At 38.8% G+C, this 24,439-nt stretch overlaps 1 protein-coding gene across 2 annotated transcripts in view; it reads left to right on the top strand.

The window, feature by feature from the left end:
• The first annotated feature begins 4,310 nt into the window (after window positions 1-4,310).
• Window positions 4,311-24,439, top strand: part of prkcbb (protein kinase C, beta b) — a 91,614-nt gene continuing 71,485 nt past the window's right edge. Inside the window, exons 1-2 of one of the 2 annotated variants that reach the window (XM_044100822.1) lie at window positions 4,311-4,792; window positions 7,194-7,225. In XM_044100822.1, the coding sequence (XP_043956757.1) occupies window positions 4,614-4,792; window positions 7,194-7,225 (211 nt within the window). In that variant the 5' untranslated portion in view covers window positions 4,311-4,613. The remainder of the gene's footprint in view (window positions 4,793-7,193; window positions 7,226-24,439) is intronic. The other variant, XM_044100821.1, reaches the window with a different exon arrangement.

Here is a 24,439-nt window from a genome sequence, read left to right as displayed (position 1 = left end):
AAGAAGTGAGAAGCACAGAGACATTAAAACACAGCGTGATCACTGCAAGTGTAAGAAACGCAGCTGATGAGCATCTCATTGCCTTGAGGTGCAATACATCTAGTGCCCTCCAGATGTTGAATCTAAAATATCTCTGAGGAAGACTTTGTACTCCTGAGATGACGGACAAAGCCATTCACAATATATGCCCACCAGATGGCTGCATGCCAGGCCTACATAGTGTATAACCAGGATCACTTTAAGAATATTCCTACACTGACAAATGCAGACCACCTAACATCTGATTAGCTGTGATTCTAGCAAATTTTGCTGTTCTTATAAATGCGGTGCCATTTTAAATTTGCATTTCCTGTCACACTTTCCTGTTGCCTTTTGCCGTTTTGGCCAGATCTCTTATTGTTGAGCCTTAGTAAAAACCGTAACTAAGGCAGGTGAGGAGCTTTAGATGCTATTCTGGGTTGTTTGATGACCTCCTTGATGAGTCATCAATACATTATACGTCAGTTCTCACTCGGTTTTGTCCATTTGTGTATAACGGCTCTTACTGTGCTGTGGTTTGCAGGTGTCCCAAAGCCTTAGTAATAACTTTCCAGACAGCTGGAGCTTTAAGCCTGAAAGTTTTCATACCTTAAACTCTGATTTAAATTCAACCAATACGTTTGTTTCTTCACGAGGGAAGAAACAAACGAGGGGAGAAGTTTGTCTGGATGTTTTGAAGTAAACCATTTCACGCACTTCAGTTTAATTTCATCAAGCAACTTTATTATTGCCTCCAATAAAGTTGACCCTGAGTGCATTTTCAAAAGCTGGCTTTTTATTCAGATTTGACCAGTTGATGTACTCATTTCACACCAAAACATGTACATCTGTGACACAGAACCAGTCTCCTCTCTAAACTATCTGTACCTGAGATCTTGACTGATTTGTCAAGATCTCAGTTGATTTTCTTATTAGGTGACAAAAGGAGCAGTGTTAAGGTGTTGCCATAAAATACATCCAGAGGTAGATCCCCATTTGAATAAAATGTTTGAATTATTTTCACTGGAATCATCAATTGGGCTTTCCTAGATTGTTTAAAGGGATATTAGCCTTAGCGTACATAAACTACTGACTGAAGAAAGTAATGAAAAGCATCTTTCACATTCTTATGACATTTAGCGAATAAAGATGACTTTGAAAATTGTCACTAAGCTAGAACAGCGAGTAAATTACAGTGTGTTTATTTTTATAGTGTTGATTAAGTTACGGTTTGAACTGCCTTTCATTGAAAAATCGTCAGGTGGTAAAATTAATTAGCCATGACATTGCATTATCCTGAAGTTGTGCTGTTGAAATACACAAAAATATCAGTGGAGACATCAACAATTGATCTTTCAACAAGAAAATACAAATTTGCCACAGTTTTGATTGCTTACAACTCTGGTCACTCTTAACCTTTATAGATATTTACTCCTCGTCTCCAAGAAAAAGCTGACAGTGGGCCAAGATAATAATAAATACAAGATAGTAGACAATGCTTTCTTTCAGCCTGAAGAAAGCCCAACATGGTCGATACTGCGATGTGACAGTGATGTTAAGTAGCCATGTGGTTTTCTTTGTTGTTTTTTCAAACTTGAATCTTGTTGACCGAAACCCAATAACATAAGCGCGTGAATAACCAAACACGCTTATGTTTGCAGAGCCTCTCCCTCGCAGTGAGGGTTGTTTACATCTGAGGGAGAGGCTCAGATGTAAACAGCCACAATTCCAACACAAAGTTTACTATTTGAAAACCGCTCAAACTGCTATTCAACTTGTTAATTAAAAAAACAAACAAAAAACAACAACATAATAATAAGAATAATTTTTCTCAGATGGTCCAAATTCTTTCTGTTTTTTCCCCGCTGACTTTTTCCAGGTTTTGTCTTGGCAGGTCACATATATCACCCAAGCAATTTAAAAAATATATTTATAAGAGTAAACAAGTCGCAGTCCAGCTGTTTCCAGTCCGACATCACCAATGATATTGAACATGGAGGCTGGCTCACTGGTATAGATCTTATAGTTTAACAGCCTCGAGGAAAAGCTACACTGCATCCTGGTTATTGGACATATAAAGAAAGAGATCGTTGTGGCTTTATGACAAGTTGCTGGCACAGCCTATACACACATGCACACACACACACACGCACACACACACGCCTACATTTCAGGTACTCATAGGTACACGAGTCTCTAGATGCCTGTAACCATTGCAAATTCCGCGGCCTTCCTCTTTTAATAGCTGTCTAGACACAATTATGCAACCATAATGCTGGATGTGCCTCTAATGTAAGAGGTGAGGTGGGTAATGGGGGAGCAATATGGTTAAAAACAGAGAGCCGTTTGAACCGGTGGCTAAATCTACAGTAAACACTGATTTGATGAGACCAAGCTGAACCGTGCACGTTGTCATCTGTCCTGCAGCTAAATCAATCTCATCTAGGTCACTCACAACCAGATCACTGCGAGTGTACGTGTGTGGGTGTGTGTGTGTGTGTGTGTGTATGTGTGCGGGCGTGGGCATGTGTGTGTGTGTGTGTGTGTGTGTATGGACGGCACAAACCAGTCAATTGGGACCTAAAACAATGAGAAACTTCCAACTTTGTCATTGTAAATCATCTGTTTCAACAGAAATTTTTTTTAAATTGTTAACGTTTTAATTTATATATTTACTTATTTTTCACAAATAAAAGTCTTAAAAGGGTCCCATGTTTTAATATCTACACCTCCTTTCCTTTAAGTTCTTTCGGGGTACATATTGGCACGTCAATATACAGAAGTTGTTGCCCCTTTTGAGAAAATAGCCTCAGCTCATTCAGATCAGACATGGAGTGTCTATGGACCTCAACTCAACATCTCGTTAACATCTTGCTACAAATTCTCAACTAGATTTTACAGTTTGAACTTTGACTAAGTCATAAATATGATGCGACTGGAACATTTAGTCATTGTCTGGCTGTTTGGAGTCGCTGTCGAGGTGACCCTCTGCCTCAGCATGTCTCTATCTTCATGGCACTTTTCCAGGGATTCTTCCAGCAGTGGACTTCTGCCACTCCTCCAGAGTAACCTTGAGTTTCTTGGTGACTTCTCTGATTAATAATTCATTTTCCCAGCTGCCTAGTTCAGGTGGAAAGCCACACCTCTGCAGGTTTTCATTTGCGGCACGCTCTTTCCATTGTAGAGGTGGAAAGAGCTGTTCAGACAAAAACAGCTATTTGTTCTTGTCCGGGTGTTTTTACTTGTACACACCGTGTTTATCCGTGTCACAATTTGGTGAAAGTAAAAGCAGAAAACATAGAACAAAGCAAGGCAAACAGCCATAATTTTGAAGAGAAATTTCATAGCTTCATCATTGCCTGAATCACAAAAAAGATGGGCACCTGCACCACTTGTAAGGTGCACTTTGATGGTAACATTGCAGATTAATTCTTCAGTTGAAGTCAAAAATAAGCAATCTTGACCTTTTTTGTCACATCATTACCATCTAGCTGACTAGGTTGTTTGGTTATTGTTGAAGTCTTATCCTTTGCACACATGAGTCTTAAACTTAGTCTAATGTTGAAGTCTGGATCTGCCACATTCCTCGACAGTATAGCAACCAACACAGCTGCCAACAAACAAATATGTCATGATGTGGTTTCCTAAGACCATTTCGCCATCACGGACAAAAGGTTGGATTGTATGTATGAATATATTTTTGGCACATTTGGAAACCAATAAGCTAATGGCTGAATGCAAATGAATGAGACAATTTATGCAGAAATGTTATATTGGTCAATAACATGAAAAGCCAATAAACATATTGAAGTTTGTGGTTGTACTGTGACAAAATATGGAAAAAGTGCAAGACGGGGAATACTTCTGTTCTTAGGTAACTTTGTGAATTTAAATTTAGTCAGAATCTTAACAAACCTTTTGGAAGCAAATTCTAGAAAGAGTAGGAACTCTACAGCTGTGCTCACTCCTGAATTCAGCACCGAGTCTCTTTTAAATGTTTTTTAAGCCTTGTGTCTTTAATTAAGTAGATAATTCAAGACACGAGCACCTGCATTTCAAATTCGACCATTAGTTGCTTAATTGTATTGTTTACATGTGAAAGAATCCACCGCTTCTTTTTCAGAAAAGCTGAGAAACAAACAGGCTTATTTCTAAGCTAGTGTCTGCTAATAAAATAACACGTATAAATGCTGTGGAGAAGAGCGTTAAATGCTTTTTATCACTCTCTCTCTCTCTCTCTCTTGCTCTTGCCCCTCTCTCTTCCTCTCTCTCTCTCTCTCTCGCTCTCCTTTCTGTCAGCGGCTGTCAGAAGAAAAGGAGGAAGAGGAGGAAGGGAAGCCAGTGCGGCGACAGCAGCTCACTCCGCTGACGGACAAGACAGCAACACCTCAACAAACAAGCAGCCACTTCTCACAACTCCAACAAACACCAACAACTATTTTTTTTGTTGTTGTTGCTGCTGCTCTGCTTCAATAAGCGCTCTTTTTTCTTTATTTTGTCCACTCCCTTTCGCTCTTTTCTGCGCACCGACAACTTCGACGTGCCGAGCGGTTTGAATTGAGCAGCGCGGAGCAGGAGCCCCTGAACTCGGGAGAATGGCAGACTCGGCGGCCACCAACAGCGACGGTGAGGACGGACCCAAGGAGCCCATGCGGGGCTTCGCGCGCCAGGGTGCGCTCCGGCAGAAGAACGTGCACGAAGTGAAGGACCACAAATTCATCGCGCGCTTCTTCAAGCAGCCCACCTTCTGCAGCCACTGCACCGACTTCATCTGGTGAGGAGCGGGCGGGTGGTCGTGGTCTTTTTTCAGTGGGGGGCTTTTTGAACAGTTGTTGCTCCACATCATGATGCTGCCGCCACCCTTTTATCTATTATTATTGTTATTATTATTATTTATTTTTTATTGGGTCTCCTTTCACAGAAATAGAAACATTTCCAGTTCACAGGGAAGGGAAATAGATCCTAATACGGCCATGTTAACTTGCCCTTAAGAAATAGAGAAAGTAGGTGGCTGCCGTCTTCTTAAAAATAACCGACTATTCAGCTTTCATCACACTTGTTGATGCTATAACTGTACACCAAGGCAAAAAGGGAAGACCAAGAAATATGTGGGCTGTAGTGTTAAAGAAGAAAGAGAAGCTGCAGACCAACATTTGATGGAATGAAGTAGGCTGAAGAAGTGAGTGGATGAAAAATGTTTATTTATTATTTTTTTTAGAACAAGCCTGGCAGCTGGAACAACCTGAGATAAAATAATTGATAAGGGTCCTTTAGCACATACATGTTTAATTGTTTTTCTCAGTGATAAATGTTTAACATTTTGCTGTGGGTCATATGGCTCACCACCAAGGGGAGACACAGTCAGGAAGGGGGTGACGGAAATGGTTGGAACAATGGTCAACTTTTATTTACACCCCATTTTTCTTTTGTTTTTTCTGCATCTCCAGGAAGGGGGTAGCCTCCCCTGGTGTATGGCACCCCTTTGAATTTACTGTATGCTGCAGGTGGCTGTGAAGGCTGACGCTGGTACCCGATTCCTGTCTTTTAGCCTAATGTCAAACAGATGAAAACATTTAAGTCCTTAACGGGTGTGATAAACTGAATGATAAAGATGGGCCATTTATATGCAGGATGGGCTTCAGCAGGGAAGCCTTTGTTTTTCTGGGTTGTGTGTGGGGTTTGGGGTGAGGGCCTAAAGAAGGAGCTTGCCCGGGGAAGCTATTCGTGCAAAAACTCCCACTGTTTGTCAGTAACTTGTGCAAACATCTCACCATCCATGCAGGCCGCCTGGGTTTACTAGACAGTCGCACAGATCTGCACTCGGGTTGTTAAATTAATTTAGTGCTGGAGTTTGGCCTAATTTGTCCCGTTTATTATTATCTCTGCACCAGTCCCAGAATGGCTGTTAGTTCAGACCTGTGACAAGCTTTTTAATTTGTGAATGACTAAGTGATCTGACCTAGAAGATTATGTTTGGGACTTTAGATCCCACTGGCTGAAAAACGATAGATAGATAGATAGATATCTATCTATCTATCTATCTATCTATCTATCTATCTATCTATCTATCTATCTATCTATCTATCTATCTATCTATCTATCTATCTATCTATCTATCTATCTATCTATCTATCTATCTATCTATCTATCTATCTATCTATCTATCTATCTATCTATCTATCTATCTATCTATCTATCTATCTATCTATCTATCTATCTATCTATCTATCTATCTATCTATCTATCTATCTATCTATCTATCTATCTATCTATCTATCTATCTATCTATCTATCTATCTATCTATCTATCTATCTATCTATCTATCTATCTATCTATCTATCTATCTATCTATCTATCTATCTATCTATCTATCTATCTATCTCTATCTATCTATCTATCTATCTATCTATCTATCTATCTATCTATCTATCTATCTATCTATCTATCTATCTATCTATCTATCTATCTATCTATCTATCTATCTATCTATCTATCTATCTATCTATCTATCTATCTATCATCTAGGTCAAAAAGCAGTATGAAAAAGAACATTGTGCGCACTGAAAGATGTCACACCTGTGGAGATTATCTATTTGTAGCTACACTATGAAAATGAGCTGGGCAGAGTGTGTGTGTGTGTGTGTGCGCTACTTTTTGTGTAGACGTCTGTGTGCGTTTTCATGCATGCACCTGCAGCCATCCCAACTTTGCCCAGGGTCCTTTGGAGGAGGTGTGTCAGTGCAGCTGCCGTTCTTCCCAGCTGAGTTGCACAGTTTTGAGTGTGTTCACCCCACACACAGAACAGGTCATGCCCCAAGAAAAAAATCTGACACACCTTTCCCGGTGTGTTTTAAATTTTTTTCCCTTCCTGGGGGTCTTTTGTGGGCTCTAGTGTCCCTTATTTGAAAGTAGGCTAACAGGAAAGGGGGGAAGACATGTGGTAAATGTCGTCGGGTCCAGGAATCAAACCCATGACGGCCGCATCGAGGACTTAAGGCCTCCAAACGTGGGTCGCGCTATCCCCTGCGCCACCACAGCACGCCCGTGTTTTTCATTTTCGATGGTTGACATTTTGCTTTATGCAAATATCAGACGTTATTGATCACTGTACATGTTTGCTCAGTCAGATTTTGCCTTTGTGTAACTTTTTCCCTCTGCCGTTTTCTCTCCACAGGGGATTTGGGAAGCAGGGATTCCAGTGTCAAGGTAGGTCAATTGAAAGTACACACACACACGCACTTTCCTCACGTTTGCCAAGGTCTGTTGATTTTAAATTCACTCAAAAGACGAAAATACACGTCAAACATTGTTCTTTAAGTGCACTTGTAATTGGTTTGAAGAAACCGTTTCGTACGCTCAGTTCTAAACTTAAAACAGGCCACCCAACATCCCTGGTGTGCAATTAATTTTGACTGGCACAGAGAACAGCATCACAAAGCTCTGGGAATAGAATAAATGCCGGTGAAAAGAAAGAACTGACAATAGCAATGATTATTAATTAATGCTTATGAGTGTTTTGTTTGTCAAAACTAATGGGGGGTTTGAACAGTGAAGTGTGCTTGAAATCTTCAAGTCGAAGCAAATAAATATTTGCGCTGTTATTAACATTGACATAATCAGAGTGCCTGGGCCCCTTGTTTCATGAAGTTGCGTATGTAAAACAGCAAACATTTACATTTAGACGACACAAACAAAAGCTGAAAAAAAGTCACTGGAAGCCCAAACAAATTTCCTGTCGTCGGTTCATGCACGGTTCAGTGATGAGTGTCTGAGAAATTATGTAACATGAAGGTGAAACTACACTTGATGAATACAGTTAAAGGTCAAACGTTTACTCATTTTGGAACTTTGCAAGTGTTATACATACAACTTGCACGCATATCACTACAGTATTTCACTTGAAATTTCTGTGACAGACCAACACAGAGTAATGTAATCGAAAAGTGGGGGGAAAATTACACATATTTCAACATTTCTTCCAAATATAAAATCTGGAAAGTGTTGCATAGATCTGCCTTTAGCTCGCTTGGCACATAATGCCACGCATTAGCAGCAGGGATTTGTAAACAGGTGATGGGAAGGGACTGCAAAAGACTCTAGACTGAAGCAGAGGCTTAATTCATCCCAATGAGAATCTGTGTCAGGCTTCGAAACCGGTACTAAAAATACTCTCCGTCCGTTCTGACTGAGTTGGAAGTACTTTTACAGAGTAAAATGGCTAAAAATTTAAATCTCTAAATGTGCAAGGCTTGCAGTGACATACCTTGAGGAATTGTACGTGTAATTGGAGTAACAGCACTTACTCCAGAGTTTAAATTCAAATGCACATCACAATTTACACTTGTCATTTGCAAAACTCTCAGCAATTAAGCTTCATTTTTTCCTTCCAATTCAGCGCAGTGCCAGTCTATCAGAATCATAGGCAGTGATATGGTAGAATGTGAAAAGGAATAAAGGGTATGAATATTTAACCCTGCATTGTTAATAATTTATCTGACCTGGCAAACAACATTTAACAAAACACCTAGCAAGAGCATTTTAAAATTTGCTTGCCTAGCTTCCGTGGAGTCAAACCTTTAGAGTCAGACGCATCATCCCTGTTCTCCGGTCTTCCCTCGACAAATGATCTAATCAACCACAGGAACATTTTTTTTAAAAATGTGGAGGAGCTTTTGGCGGTTTTATCTTTATTCAGTTTGCTTGAAGTCTATCTTTTATTTTCTCCCTACTGTGTTTACAGCCAGTTGGATGTTCAAGGATTTCCTCGTTCCTTAGCAACAGCGAAGCATCCAGACACAGCCCTCTATAGGCTCTGGGATGTAGGAGGTGCTTTTCAACACAGCAGTTGGTTAGCTGGTAATTAGCACATGTGTACATATGATGTGTAAGCTGTCAGTGGTATGCTTCTAGGGAAGTCTTACTTGTTAGACTGAACTCGAGCTTTTGTCCGGTGTGACAAAAGTGTGTGTTAGAATAAACTCTAGGCACCAGCAACAATCCAGCAAATCTTGTTTCACGGGAATGTGAAGATAAGTGTGATTTGACTTGTTTTCCTCCTGGAACAGAGTAGCACTCGTGGAATTTCTCTGCAAGGTCAAACAGATGCACATGTAGACGCGAAAGGAATGAAGCAACACACCAGTGTTTGGGTGTGCTTCGCTTCTTCTCAGAGAGTCACACAGAGACATTGTGTGAATCAAGATCTACCAACTGATATCTCACATATATTATGTACTTCAGTTCTATTTGTAGCCAAACATATATGCACTTGGTTGTTTATTGTCCAGACGACCTAAATAGTTTGTTCATCTGTTTGAATTTGCAGTAGGTTCAGCAAAATGCTAATCAGCTATGTTAACTGCACATGGCATTGCTATTTTTTGCACAGTCAGAGTGGCAAAAAGAGGAAGTTGGGCTTGCATTTGCAATGCTAATGTATGTCTACTTTTGCTTATACTTTAAACAGTTAAAACAGGAGTAAATCAAATATGTTGCTTCATTCAATTTGGAATGGCTTTTATCCTGAATGAAACGGGTCCCTAGTTCATGGTGTGCTGATGGATCCTAAACATCGGTTTGTGCCAGCTCTCAGAAAGCAGCAGAGACAACCAGCAGCCACATGTAACACTGCATATAATTAACAAGGATGTGGCCTGTTGAGCTTCCTTTTCACTGGCCTGATCTGATGTTGTTTAGATCTGTTGAAAGTCTGTGTGGTATGAAATGCTTTCCGTCAGAAGACCTTTATTTAAAAAAGTGCATATGCTTGAAAAGATACACGTGCAGCTTTTGTGGCTTGTTGGACATTATGCGAATTAAAAACTTTGTATTTACATTAGAGCAGCATGCATTTGTTGCAATGCACAGAAAAAAGATACACTGCATATGAAAATTAAATAACAGTGACCTATGAGAGAACATGCTGTGCAGAGATCACATTCTGTTTTTAATCAGTCCTTCTTGTGAAGCATCACTTTGTTCCCTCTTATTGTGCATTAGGGGCTTTGACTGGTGCCAACTTTAAAATACCCACTGGTAGCGTCTATTTTCAAATCCAGTCCGATCAATTCTTTGTCATTTCGGGATTTCTCTGGGATCCATGACATATTGGTGCACCAAACCATGCAAAGTGCTATCTGGAAATATGCATAGTCTTAACAGCAGTTTAGTATTTCAACAGCACGAGGCAAAAAGCAGTGTAGTTGACTGGTGGTTCTGATTTTGATGGCAGCGGTTTAAAAAGTTCATGGAGAGGATGGGAAGAGCTTCTGTCTGCAGCAGCAGCAGCGCTGAAAAAGACTGTGAATGGTTTATAGAGGCTCTCCAATAAGCCATCCAGCTCCCGTCACTAACCTCTGCAGGACCCTGTTGTCCAACAAACTGCAGCACCTGGAAGTGCAGAATGTCAGCCCGATTTTCTTACCATCCCTGTGCAGTGTTGTGAGGATGCAGGTGTGTAGTGATGCTGTTTTCAGATTACTTAAAAAAGTGCTGTGCTTTTTTTTTTTTTTCCCCCCCCCACACAATTCTCGTTGTTTTCGTTGATCACCAAGGGGAAAACGACTTTGTGCATTATTGCCATCTTGTAGTAAAGTTCATAACAGCTGGCTCAAAATCTACAATCAGTTTGTGTTAATTCAGCACAAACTGAGGTAAAGGTCAAAGTTTCCAATAGGAAGTGTGAAAGTCTGTTAAATAAGTGGAGGATGTGAAAGTGAAAGTCTTGGAATGTGCAATCAAAATAACTTAGAAAGCAAACGTTGGCAGCGTGCCAGTGGATTAACAGGTCCTCAGGTTTCCCATATTAGTAATCAGTGTTGCATAAAGTAAATGTCCTGTTGGGGGCGTAACAACCTCCCTCCTTAAGATGGCGTCCCGAAAGAATCACCAAAATGAGGTCCTTTTACTCCTTTACTGCTATATTCTAACTGGTACATTATCAAATATCAAACAATAATGATTAAACAACAAGCCTCCAGCTGTTATGGCCTTGCTCACAGACCACAACCGAAAGGGAAGAGATGTGAAACATTAATTTATTCTGCACAAACTAAGGTTAAAATCAGAGTTTTCAATATGAAGTGTGAATGTTGGTAAATCAGCGGCGTATGAAAAGCACGAGTGGAAAGTATTGTAATTTGCAATGCAAAAATATTTGCAAAGCTAAAGCAGCTTTTAGTTCTCCCCTCTCATGGGGAGGGGGAGCAGAGACAGAAATGTTATTTCTACCTGCTAGTTTTTCTTTCATATTGCAAGTAATGTTAAAGACATCATGCTTGGTTTGAACCTGACTTCATAAAGCAAAGATGTTGTGGGCTTTTAATAAATTTATTGTTTTATTATTTAGTATTTCATTTGAACTCTACAGTGTTAGGAATACTCTGCAAAGTGACTGGTGAATATTGCTATGATATGTTCGATTATGAGTATCCCACTCCCTGTTTTGCCATCATCATATCGTCTCCACCATTCTGCCTGTGTTTTCTCAGGCAGAAAGGTCAAAGATCATCCAAGAGGCCAAAATGCATTACTGGCATCCAGAGCTTCACTGCATGACACCTGCAGTCTAATAACCTGCTAAATACATGATATATACACCAAAAACCAACATAATACCTAATAAATTAGTATGCCTCCAAGTTGATTCCCAATTTTAACACCTAGGATTATTCACATCATTTTAGGTTGGATGGATTAGAACACTGCTAGTCAGCATATTGAAGAGTTGCCATGTTAAAACCTTAGACATTAAGTTGTGCTTGTGATGAGATGTGATTTGTGAGGCCATGTTAGACATTCAAAATAATTGCCAAAATGCCCACATGTGGCCGTCCATGCAAGTTCACTCTAAAAGCAGGCTGCAAATAAATCCCACCATAAGTCATGCTGCGTACGAGATGCTGTTTGGGAATAATGCTAGACAACATGTTTAAAAACTGATTAATATCTATTTCATTATTATGAATACAAAATAATTGTTTTCCCATCAACAAACCATTTGCTTCAGTATCTTGCCTTTAAGACTTTGTGTCAATTCATTTAAATAATTTCAAAGTGAGAATCAGAAATGCGTATTTTAATGTATACTCTTCTGACTCCACAGATTTGTCATTTTACGCCGATGTAAAAAAAACAAAAAACAACACAGATTGTTAATGATTAAAAAAAAAAATTATTCTGAGGTAAGCACAGTTGTTTATTTGTTTGGGCGTTCACAAGCTGTAAAGCCGGCTGATATTTGCACATGGTGCAAAGTTATGTAAATCGTTGCGGGTACAAGCGGCTGACTCCTGCAGTGTTGTTGCTGTAAACAATAACCTGGAATGCTTCAATGGGATTCAGCCGTTTCATTTTCTAACCTCTTGAAATACTGTAGGTCTGACTAAACAGGGACTTTTTTTTGTTGCATCATCTTAATTTCTGAGACGTTTTTTTTTTTCTTTCAGTTTTGTGTATATTCAACAATTGTGAGGTGGCGTGTACATGCATGTGCTCCATGTTTCTGTTAATGAGTGCCTATTTCTTTAATGGCTGCCTGTGCAAAGCTGCATGCACTCTATTTGCGTCTGTGTGATTGCCTTTTGTGTCTTTGTGTCTATGCGCATGCTTGGAAACGAGTGTTTAAATAAAGATTTGGGTTGTAGTTTGGAACACGGCTGTTAAGTGTCCTCCACTTGCTCCTCGCAGAGTTAATGGACATGGCATCCCTTCGTAGAGCTGGAAAGGGATAGAACAAGCAGGCGGCGAGAGGCAGGGAGTGTGAAACGTCACAAGTTGGAGACGATGAGGGGAAAGAGGGAGAATTAGAGGAGCAAAAACAATGAGAAAAGATGCATAAAAAGGTTTTAAAGGCAAGACGGGACGTGGAGGCAGAAGCAGAGGAAGACTCGCTGACTAATTGGGGGAGGAATTCATTGAGCGCACAGGGAGAGAGGATGGCAATGTGAGTGGGAAGGGCGTAGAACGGGGAGGAGGTCTACGTGAAATTTTCTTGAAAATTAAAAGACGCTCCTGTCAAGTGCAGGAAGGAAACGGCTTTAAGAGCTGTAGGACAATGTGAAGTGATTTACAAGCGGTAAACAATCTCTACACTATTTATACTGTGTGCTGCAGTCGTATCCAGATTATAACTCCTAACTTTAATGTTTTTTGGTTTATTTTTGGACTTTATGTGACTCTCCATGAGATTTGTGAAGTGAAAGGAAAATGACGCCTGGTTTTATGTGTTGTTGTTCAGCTCATCTGAATTACATTAAGGCTGCTGAGATATCTTATTTGTACCCAGAATTATTTGCAAAAATAATTGAGGCAAAATAGTTCCCTTTGAATAAAGGAAATCTGTGAACATTTAAATTATCTTCACACACAGGTCTGTACTTTGACTGGGCCATTTTAATACATTTGTGTAATTTGATATGGCTCTAAGTTTACGATCAAGACTCTGTTTCAAGTCTTTTCCTGCCTCTGTCACAGATTCTCCCTGTATTTAGTTCTTTAGCTCTGACTAGCTTCTCTGTCCCTGTTGAAGAAAAACATCCCCACAGCATGATGCCACTGCCACCGTGTGTCATTGTATAAAGCATGTTAAATTCGGCCACACACAGTGTTTCGACTGAGCACCTTCTCTTGCTTATGCTGTGCCTCCTACATGGCATTTGGCACACTGTGAACAGGACTTCTTGTGACTCTACAATGTGTTTCTTTCAAAAACTCCTAATTTGTTTTGCGCATGATGTTTGAATGTTGTTTTCTTGAACCATTGGGAATAATTGTATCATTTATTGTTATCTGTCGTTTCTTTGCATTGGGAAATTAAACTGGACTGGTAAATAATAGTGAATACATATCCTCTTTAGACTCCCAAATATAACCCATTTTCTTATATGCTGCATGTAAATCTCACTAGATATTTTTATTTACATGCGAGGCTGCCGGCGGCTCGAGGGTAATCCACAGTAAATAAAACAAGGCAGATGGTTAAAACCGAGTGGGGGGAAAAAAAGGTGTGCAGGAATGATATTCCAGCCGAGAATTGGCTGGAGAGACTTTTTTTTTTGTGCCAGGCACAGAAGATAATGGATAGGGAAGATGAGGTAGAAAAGAGGGAAGATAACATGGTGTAGGCGTGCACAAGAGGAGATTGCACCTAAAACAAGCCCATGAAGCTATTGCATGGGGCAGCTATTAGTGCTTTTCAGAACAGATAATACGTAGCTATAAAAAGCCCCATTTAAGAGGTTTGTTGAAGTTTGCTAGAGAGTTGCCTAACTGGGAGTCATCCAGCGGCTCTCTGGACTGTTCTCCTGGACGTAAACAAAAGGTTTCTTTTTGCTTTTCCGTGCTTTGGTACAGCTTCAAATGAGCTGGTGGAAGTTTGCTAACATCGCACGTCTGATCGCTGCTCAGGTGCCTCTGCAACTCCAACCTGCGTGGGTGGGAGGCCGAAGGCGCCTCCCACACACACACACACACACACACACACACACACACATACACAAATACGCACGCACACACACACGCGCACACACAAATAAAAACGCGTACAGAAAAACGAAAGGAGTTTCATGCATTAACATGCCCTGAGCACATATTGAGGTTTATCACTGAGGTCCTCGATCCAAAAGAAAAAGGTTAAAGCATTTGACTGCCATCCAGTTCTTTTTTGTTTTTCCGCTACTTTTATGTTCTTAACATCTCTGATCTCTCCTTTCCGACTCCCTACTTTTCCTCTGCTTTGAGCTCTTATGCTACATATGAACCTCCCTTCTGAGCTCTGCGTTTGTTTCCTGGTTTTTTTCTCTCTCCTGCTTTCTTTTCATTTCCTTTTTTTCCCTCTCTTCTGCTTTCCCTTTAACTCCTTAATTTTATCTCCACTTTTCTTTTTCTCCCCGTTTACCCACAAGTGCCTGTGTGCTATTTGTGGACTTTGATGCTTTTATAAATAGATTGTTTCACTGAGAGCACCAGCTGGATGGATGGATGGATGAATATATGGGAGAAAGAGGAGAGGGCCAGACTTGGCGTGTGTAGGTGTGATCGGAGAACAATATAAACAAGAAGAAGGCAAAGACTAATTATTGACAGTGGGAAGTATTTATTACGAAGCAATATTTATGGATCATTTCAATGCTGCCAGTCTAAGGAGAATGCTTGGCATAAGTTAAGGTTGAACCAGGTCCTGAAAGGATATTTTCCTTGTTTGTTTTCCCTCTTTTCCTTTAGACCTTGTTGGTATTCACTGATGCACTTGTTCAGAAATCTTTACACCGGTAAGCTGTATTGAAGGGACAGATTGAAAGTCACTGGTCACCTTTTTTTTCCTGCTACCTTTTCTGCTGCTTGTTCATGGAAACGTAAAAATGAATCATTATTTTAGGCAATATTAAAAACACGACATCTTCAAAACCTGAAGCGTTCCCCCACGTAGATGTGGCATTTTTTCATTTGCTGAACACTGCCGGTATCGGTCAGCACCCCTCTTGCCGTTCTCTACCTTGCAGTTTTTCTTGTTGCGCTCCTCACTTTTTCAGTGATGAAAAGGTTGAAGGTATAACAAAATGTTTCACACCGCCCGTGCATCAATCTGTGGAAGCCATGGTGTCAATTCTGCTACTTTTCTTTTCCTCGTTTTGCCATCTTTGCTCAGTGCGACTCTCATAGGTGAGAGTTTCTCCTTTAGAAAGTAGCAGAAGTGCACATCATTCAGGAAACATTACAAAATAGAAAGAACAAAGAATTTCCTAAATTGAAAATATATTTTAAAAATGTTTGTTTTTTGACAATCCCATTGGTTTCACAATTATTTTGGAGTTCAGCTGTCTTGATACCAGGAAATAATCTCTCTACATGATAAGGTTACTGAGCTTAATATAAATAAAAATGACCTAATAATAACATTGTGTAATTCGGTGCTGTGTTATCCACATGAAGATCATGGATAGATGGACAGTAAGGATGTGGTGAATATACTGAGACCATCAGCAACCCGTGTTGATCCTAGTATTGGCAACTTGTCCAATATCCTGACTTATATCTGGAGGAATCACCCCAGTGTATCAACTGAGGAAAATCTGATGGAAAAAGCTTCAACCTCTCCTGTGCACAGTCTGTGTGGGAGCCGATATTTTAGTTATCTGCAGTTAGATAACTTATTGCTGAGGTATTACGAGGTGAAAAAACTTGTCAAATTTCTTGCTAGAAATTGTCCCAGGCAGTTTGCTACTCAGATGATTATTGCCATGCACCACAGAAAAGCTTGTCAGAACTTTTATCTTCATCCAGAAAACTTTAATTTGTCTTTTTTTCCCATTAACATATGAAGAACTAATAAAAGGAGGCTCATTTACACCAAGTTTTTCAGGTTATTGGCTAAATTTATCCAATCCCTGAATGCTGTTTTTAATGCTTTGTTTTTATATTACCTTTTCATATTTTTTTCTAATTTCCTGATATATTTCTTGTGAAACATACCCTCTGTCATTTTTCTTGCTGTCATCGCACCCAGACTTTGCTTCCAAATGCCAATCACTTATTTCTAATTCACCACATTATATTTGTGTATGTTTTTCTTTTTGTCTCTTCTTTAGTACGTTTAGCTTACCATCACTGAGATTGTCATAAATGACGATGAATGGATCATCTATGTTTTCTCTACGTATCGCCATGGTTTGGAGTGGTTCTTTTGCAGACATTTTACTTCCTATATCCTGCACCTTGCAAAGGATACAGTCAATGCTCTGCATGAATTCTGTAAGTCTGTATACCAACACTTGTCAGTCCAGGTCTGACCCGACCCAAGCGGCTTTTCAAGCACTTTCTTTGCAGCGTTTTGTAAAGGTTCTGGTTACACAACAGCACTCTGCGGTCATTGGTGACTTACTGCTGCAGTCTTTACAGTGAGCCTCAGTCAACTTATTGACAGTGCCAAAAATATTGCAGCATTATGATGCATTGATTTCTCCATCATTCCCCGGTGCTTTTCAGACACAAAGAGCTTTCACCCGAAACAGTTAGTGACCACGGCGCACAGCAAAATACTGTGAATCGAAGAGCGTAGGTGAAAAACCGCTCTCTGATTAGAATTTGTGGAGCAAATGCTGAGGTTTGTCCTTCCTCCAGATTGATGTGAAGTTACAGTGTATGCTACTGCTAAGGCAAAGGGCCAGTTCAAATCTGAGTTTATGATAATAAGGAATAAAGTACAGATATCACATAGTACTATATTTAAAAATGGAAAAAAAATGCATTTCACGATTTAGTCGACAATGAAACAGTACTCAAATCAAATTATGTATCAGTAATTTTTCTGTTAGCTGTTAATTAGCAGACACACAGAGAAGGGGCATAAACACATAGCTTGATTGATTTATGATTACACCACAAAAATCAACAAAGGAGAGCTAACAAGATATTTTCAAAGATGTTAAAATGTACACAACAGTGTCACAGATTGCCAGTCGGTTTCCTGAAGGTACATTGGGAGCCTGCTAAGCTAATGTTAGCTTAGCAAGTCGGTCAACTCCCGCAGCAGTTAGACGGATGGATGTTGCTAACTTAGTCACTTTGTAAGTAAGTTTAGCAATCTTCTTTTGAAAAATCTATAAACTTTGACCCTCTTTTTTTTTTTTTTATTTGTTAGCTTGCTAATGTAAATTTTACGCAAAAAAATTGTCCGAACTTGTGTCTTTGTGTGACTGCTTGTGGGTTCATAAGTGAATAGGGTTGACAACAAAAACAGGCATCAGAAAACGACACAAACATGAATTGATATATAAACGGTATGGTGTCTGTTGTTCCAACCTGAACCTACGATCTCATTGTTTGAAGTGAAGTTTTAGGAAGTTATTATTGGTAATAATTTCCTTACCTCAGCAGAGATGCAGCATTTCACCATAACCAAGTTGAAAAGTAACAAATTCTTTGGAAAGGTGGATGTTTAACAAACTAGTCAGATGTAAACTGGTTTAGCTGAATAGCAATTTTAAACTAATTAAACTGAGGCGTTCATGTCATATCAGAGTTTCATGTCATGACTAGTCTGCTAGTGAAGAATTTGCACTTCCAACATGCCCAAGGTGAAATTACATCATACTTCTATTATAGATGCGAGGAACTATTATTATTAACAACTTGAAAGAAGAAAAATCTAAAATCTTAATTAATCTTTAAAAAGGAAATCCACTTTCCTTTTAAATAGATTCTTACACCTTTTCTTTCAGTTCATTCACTGACGCCATTGACAGTGTGAAAGCTGTAACTGAGGAAAGAACAGCTTTCACACTAAAGAGCGTTAACATAGTAACGCTTAGAAATGGTGTGTTCACTTGTAAAAAGTAGATAGGACTTTTGAGTTTCTGACCTACACGACAGTAAAAAAAAAAAAAAATACCAATTATGGTCACCACCCAATTCTTTTGTGGATTTCTAGTCACAATGCATGTTAAGTTAGCACATATAATTTGTACTTCAAAAAAGTCTGAGGGAAGGCAAATATTGTAAACGGTGAATTTGCAAAGAAATTGCATGATACTGAGACAAATCGGTGGCTATATTTATGGTTAAAATATTAGTCAAACACTTGCCCAGTATCACTCATTGCATTTGTGTCTAATAACTGTCTCCTGTAAGTTGAATGTGGGCTAGTCGTGAAGGTCTATATGTGCTACAGCCTGTTTGAGAGCAGAGCTAATGTGTGGAACCGTGCATCAGTGACTTCTTCATTGTCGTCACAGAGAATAAGAGGAAAGAAGCCAACCTGCAGAGAGGAAAACAGAGATTCTCTCTGGGTTGTTTTCTCAATCAGACCATCAGTTCTAGCTGCTTGATGTGTGCGTGTGTGTCTTTGATGTTCCACAGGTGTGCAAAAGAGAGTTTGTGAGATAAAGTCTAATTTTACTTGTCACCGAGGACCAGCTCCTTTTGCACTGATCTACTTTCACACATTTGAAGACTGATCAATCTCAGCAGTTTGTTTGTGTGTGTGCGCCATGCTTTGAGATACAGATTGACAGACAATCCTGCAGGGCCTGGGCGTCCTTGCTGCTCACATTTGAGGCAACTGCATTTCTGTTGCTACAGCGACACCTTGGAGACATGTTGGCATGGGTCAAACAGTTAATGTGGGTCAAGTTGGTATGACATGCTAATGGCCAAGCACACAAGTGTACAAATTTTTAATTCATGTAATTCCTCTTGCTTGTTTTATGTCATGAATAAAAACTTTTAGCATTGCTTCCTAATCATTCTATTTTTTTTATCTATCAGCCATAAGGGCGTCTAATCCTCATGCCTTATGTAATCCCTGTTCCTCTTTTGCTTGTGAAAGAGCTGATTGTAGTTCATAATTTCAGGCATTTCTCCTTGCTGTTTCTCTTTGTTTTTGCCAATTATTGGATATTTATTCCTCCGTCTTCTTGGATTGGAATTTTGCCTTGTGTTGCCTGTCATTAATTTCCTCCATGTTCCTCTGCCTGTGGTTGTTCTTGCCCAATGAACACTGTCCAGCCTCCCAGTAACCCTGCAAAGGCTAACTGGGTGTAGAATGATGGGAAGAGTGTAAAGATTAGATGCAAATTAGTCCAGTAGGATTTAGGTTCTCAAAATATTTGAGACAGGCGCTTGTCATTTCTTTGTCCTTTGACGTTAAGATCAGTGAACGGTGTGGTGGAACGCGGGTGGATTCACCGGCAATGGGGATATAAAAATGTGGAAAATCATAGCATATCTAGTTTTCCTCAGTCCGACAGCCGTGTAAATGTGTGACCATAATGCAACACAGTACTAGAACAAAACGCAAGCTTATGAGACGAGGAGTTTTTTTCATTGCTAGAATAACTGGAACTGCAAAGAGAAAATGTTGGCTGAAACAGTATGAGAGCGAATGTTAGCCATTTTTGAAAACTAATCTTTCAGTAAAGATCCTCTGGAGAGCAAGATGCCATTAAATTCAAATTCCTATGAAATCTATGTATTTTATGAATATTTTACTCCATTTTTAAAAACATAAAATCCACAAACTACTGAAATACCTGCAGGCACATTGATTGATCTGGTGACATTAACTGTGAAAACAGCCCAACCACCTTTAACACAACTTTTGTAAAAACATTTTGATACTAGGTAGGAAGAAAATGATGGACAGAGATGAACACCAATGATTTCTTAGTATTTTTGACATCTAGAACTGTTTTAAGAGGAATTTTGGCTGCATTTGATTATCTGAATTTTAAATTTATGCAAAGCTTTTCTGGCCTAATCTGATTTGAATAATGTTACAACAAAGACAAATTTCCTAAAACTAAATTAACACGTTTATGAAAAATATTTTTATTTGTAGAAACTCATAAAAGAGCATTTCTAATGTGTGAGAATTAATCAAATGTTCCCATTTAGACAAACCTATATCAACACCAGTTCCAAAATCTGGTTAACCAGCTAAAACTGGTTAATTATCAATAAATGTATTTATAACCTCTATCATTCCACTTATTACAGTTTTGTTATGACAGTTTTGAAGAGAAACTGATTCATGTGCAACAAATGTTTGGCCTTTCTCACCTCCTGAGCTAAATTTAATTACACCCCGTATACTCTAAAAACTGCACGTTTCTTGCAACATATTATCAAAAGAAAATTAAATTTTTAGCTTGAGGTTTTCAGATCGCAGCTTGGTCAGACACTGAGAAAATTTGCAAAAATCTCAGAGAGAAAAGGTTTTTTTTGCTGTCTATTTTTGTCAGTGTTGACTAAGCTTTATTTAAAGGCCTTAAGTTTCTGCTTTTATTAACAGCGTTGCCTTTCCACCTCATTGACTCCTGACTGTAGTTTGTTGTGGCCTTCCAGCAGGTAACCAGGCAATCTTTACAGCCTCTCTGGAAAGGATATGAGTTTCCCATCTTATCAGATCCCTGCAATAATTCCCCATAGCCAGCAAGGCAAAAATCTGTCTTTTTATTGCTCCCATCAAATGTTACCGCAATAATTATTTGCTCTGGCTTATTATATCAGGTTGTGTGTTTGCTGGTAAAGTTAATGGCACAGTTATTGATGATTGTGACAGCAAAAAACAAGATCCGTTGTCAACTTTTCAGCTTAACTTTCTTCATAATGCAGGTAAAAAGAAAAACTTTGTTTTGTTATTGAACAAAGTTTTAATAACAAAACAAAGTGATGTGACAACGTAACACTTTGGTTATGTTGTCAGTTCATCTTGCTATCTTAAAGTGTCTACTTTTTTTGTAAATTACCTTCCCATTATATTTTTAGGCTTATGGTCCTCTTGTTTTTTTATAGATTTTGTTTCACTTCCTCTTGCTGGTGCAATCACTTGCAGATGTGTTTCACTGATGTCTTTTTGCTCTGCCCTTCGTTGCCTGTTCATGAAGCATTCATTTCCTCTGACCAAATTAGGATTCCTGATCAAATGGGTGAAAAAATATACAGAATGACAATGTATTTTCTGTATTGGATGCTATGAACTTAACATTTTTGAAGAACCATGTTAGCAAAATATGGATGTCAAACAGATTTAATTTATTTTTTCACATTTCTTTAATCTGATCAAGCCCAAACTATACTCCTCTAAATACTTTCTACAAGGTAAATTTTTTGCTCCGTTTTAAAAGGATTCCAGTCAAAATTGATTTAATATATGCGATACCAGTACAGGGTCGTAACATTGACATTAACCCAAATAAAACTCAAAAGAAGACCATGATTGTATCAAAAACACTTCAAGGCTAAAGATTCCCCTAAAGCAGCCGTGGTTCATATTCTCTTCGGTCTTTTCTCTCTGCTAATAACATCTTGAGCTCAAATTTGAAGTGTAACGGAAACAGACGAAGTGAGAAAGAGAGGAAAGAAAAACATTAAAGGCTGCTGTAATTTCCAAAAGCAGATAGTGATAATGGACAAGCTGACCTCTAGTCATGGTGTTTAATTATCGCTGGGTGTTCAAGCTTCATGTGTACTCCACAAGAAGAGTTTCAAGATCATTTAAACTTTGGAAACCTTTTTGTGTGTTTTTATTTTATTTTATTTATTTATTTTTTTAAATGATTTGCAAATCGCACCAAATTCTCCTAAATGCTTATCAGTGGCAGGTGCAAATTCAGCCGAATCTCCCTGTTTATGGTAATTGGGGGAACCGACTCTGCTGAGCTGCCATAGAGTCAATTCTGTTGCGATTATTGTCATCAAGAATATTCCTGTGCAGGAATAATCCTGGTAGATTAATGCATAATAACATCTTCCTTTGTGTTATTTCTCAACACAAATATTGTACCATTTACTTTGAATCTCTAATTCTTTCACTCTTTTCTGTCTGAGTTGTGTAATTTTCATTTGCATGCAGAACGAATAAACTTGGCAATATTTCATATCTTCTCTATTAATTAATTGTATGCGATAATGCAATTAAGTGGTTAGTCTTAAGTCTTAAATTCATTTGCCATTGGATCAGTCTCACGCTAAAATAAATTAAGAAAAATCAAGCCTTTGTTCGTACATTTGCTAAACTATTGAGATTAGTGGTAATTTTTTTGTCATTGGTAATTTTTTATTTGTTAAAACAAGTAAAAGTTGTATGTTTATAACAGTTTTCAGATTATGCTACAGCCATGAAAGTAGAATTTACCTCAAGGCTCTATTCCAGACTTCAGATTGCTTTGGTCCTTTAAGAAACTCTTAAATGCTGTGTTGGAGTGATGCAACGTTTCTATTACTCTGCATAATGTTTTCTTCGCAAAATATTAAGTAAAGTATTGGCTCCTTGTTCTGTTTGTGTAACCATACTCTCTGGGTGTTTCTAACTGCATTCCACCCACTCCACTCTCACCACAAAAATCGATTGCCACCTTTGCTCATTTTTTCTTTAATTATTCACTATTGCAACACTTGGCTCCTGCATTATCACAGGACCTCTGCCCCGCTCAGTTTTGGATGTCTGCAGCGTAGGTGAGCGGATTGAACTCCCATCCATTGTCCATCGCAGTCAGGGCAAATTGGTGCGCATGATGAGATGAGTTAAATGTCTAAAACTTGAGTCATGATGTGTAGGTGTGATGGCCCACCTGGATTACTAACTGCTGAGGGGGGAACGAAGAGGAAAAGCTGCTGTTCTTGGTTTAAAAGTGTTCTTTGAAACTGACTACGATTGCATGACAAGTTAGATTACTAACCGAGAAAATGGGGTTATATAATTCTTCTTGTTTTTGTTTTTTTTGGTTTTTACAATTTCACTGTTACAAAGATGCTTTGTCCTTTTATAGTTAGCTATGATGTTTCAGCATCAGCCAGCATGTCTGTTATATGCAAATACTTTAAAACAAGTAAATAACCATTTGATGGCATGTTTACTGTGTGTACACTGGCATGCAGCAAATTTATGGTGTGTTTAGCTAAGAGACATCTCTAGCTATAAAAGAAGACATGCTGAATATCCGGTACATGATTTCCAGTCAACATTTTAACTTAATTATAGTGCTGGAAAGAAGTATTTGCTGCCTTACAGATTACTTTTTTTATGTTTCTGCTGATCAAGTAAATTTTGACATATTTTTCAATGTTAACCAACGTTTGTTAAAAAATCAATTAACTGTAATTTATCACTGTTTTCATTTTCAATTATTACACCTTGGCCAAATTAATATCCAATCTGTAGATTAGCAACTTGTCTGGGAACGCAAAGTAGACTTAAGGATAAATAAAAAAAAATATTTAATTCATAATGGCATCCATTAGTTTGGTAAAGGGTTACAAAGCAATTTCTAAGGCTTTAAGGAGCCTTTATCCACACATAGATAAAATATTAAACAGTCGGGAACCTCTAGATGTAAATAAAAGTAACTGAAAAGAAAATGTGAAGCAATCGTTTCGGTTGAGGTCAGTGTTCTTAAGTACACAACAAAAAGCAAATGGTCAGAAATGGTAAATGAGACTTCCAAAGCCAAAACCTGCTGACACGTCTCACATTTGGCAAATAACATCTAGATGATTGACAAGACTTCAACAAAGTACTCCTTTTGGAAGTCATTTGTCCTGCTACATCTTTCCAAAAACAAATAAATAAAGACCTGCTTGAAAATGGAGCAGAGCAGAATTAAAGTGATCAGCAAAGAAGACTGGACCAAAATTCTTCCACTGTGATGTAAGAGACTCGAGATCTGCTATTTCGAAAACCATGGACCAGTTTATAGGTGTTAGGGAGGATTACATATTCACAAGGGGTCAGGTTGGAATCGTCTACAGAGTACCTGCCGTTTTGTGCTCACTCAGGTTATATTTGTCTGATATTAACGCTTATTTGATGATCTGAAACATGTAAGGACGATAAGAAGAAATCCCTCCCAACTGTAGGAGCGATCGTCGCGGTGCAATTCTGCAACGGCCAAATCTGAACACGGATCCAGACGCTGTTGTGAC

This window comes from Gambusia affinis, linkage group LG19 (genome assembly GCF_019740435.1).
Source record: "Gambusia affinis linkage group LG19, SWU_Gaff_1.0, whole genome shotgun sequence".
In the NCBI taxonomy this organism is placed as follows: domain Eukaryota; kingdom Metazoa; phylum Chordata; class Actinopteri; order Cyprinodontiformes; family Poeciliidae; genus Gambusia; species Gambusia affinis.
The sequence above is the reverse complement of the archived record's forward strand: the minus strand, read 5'-3'. Positions and strand labels throughout refer to the sequence as shown.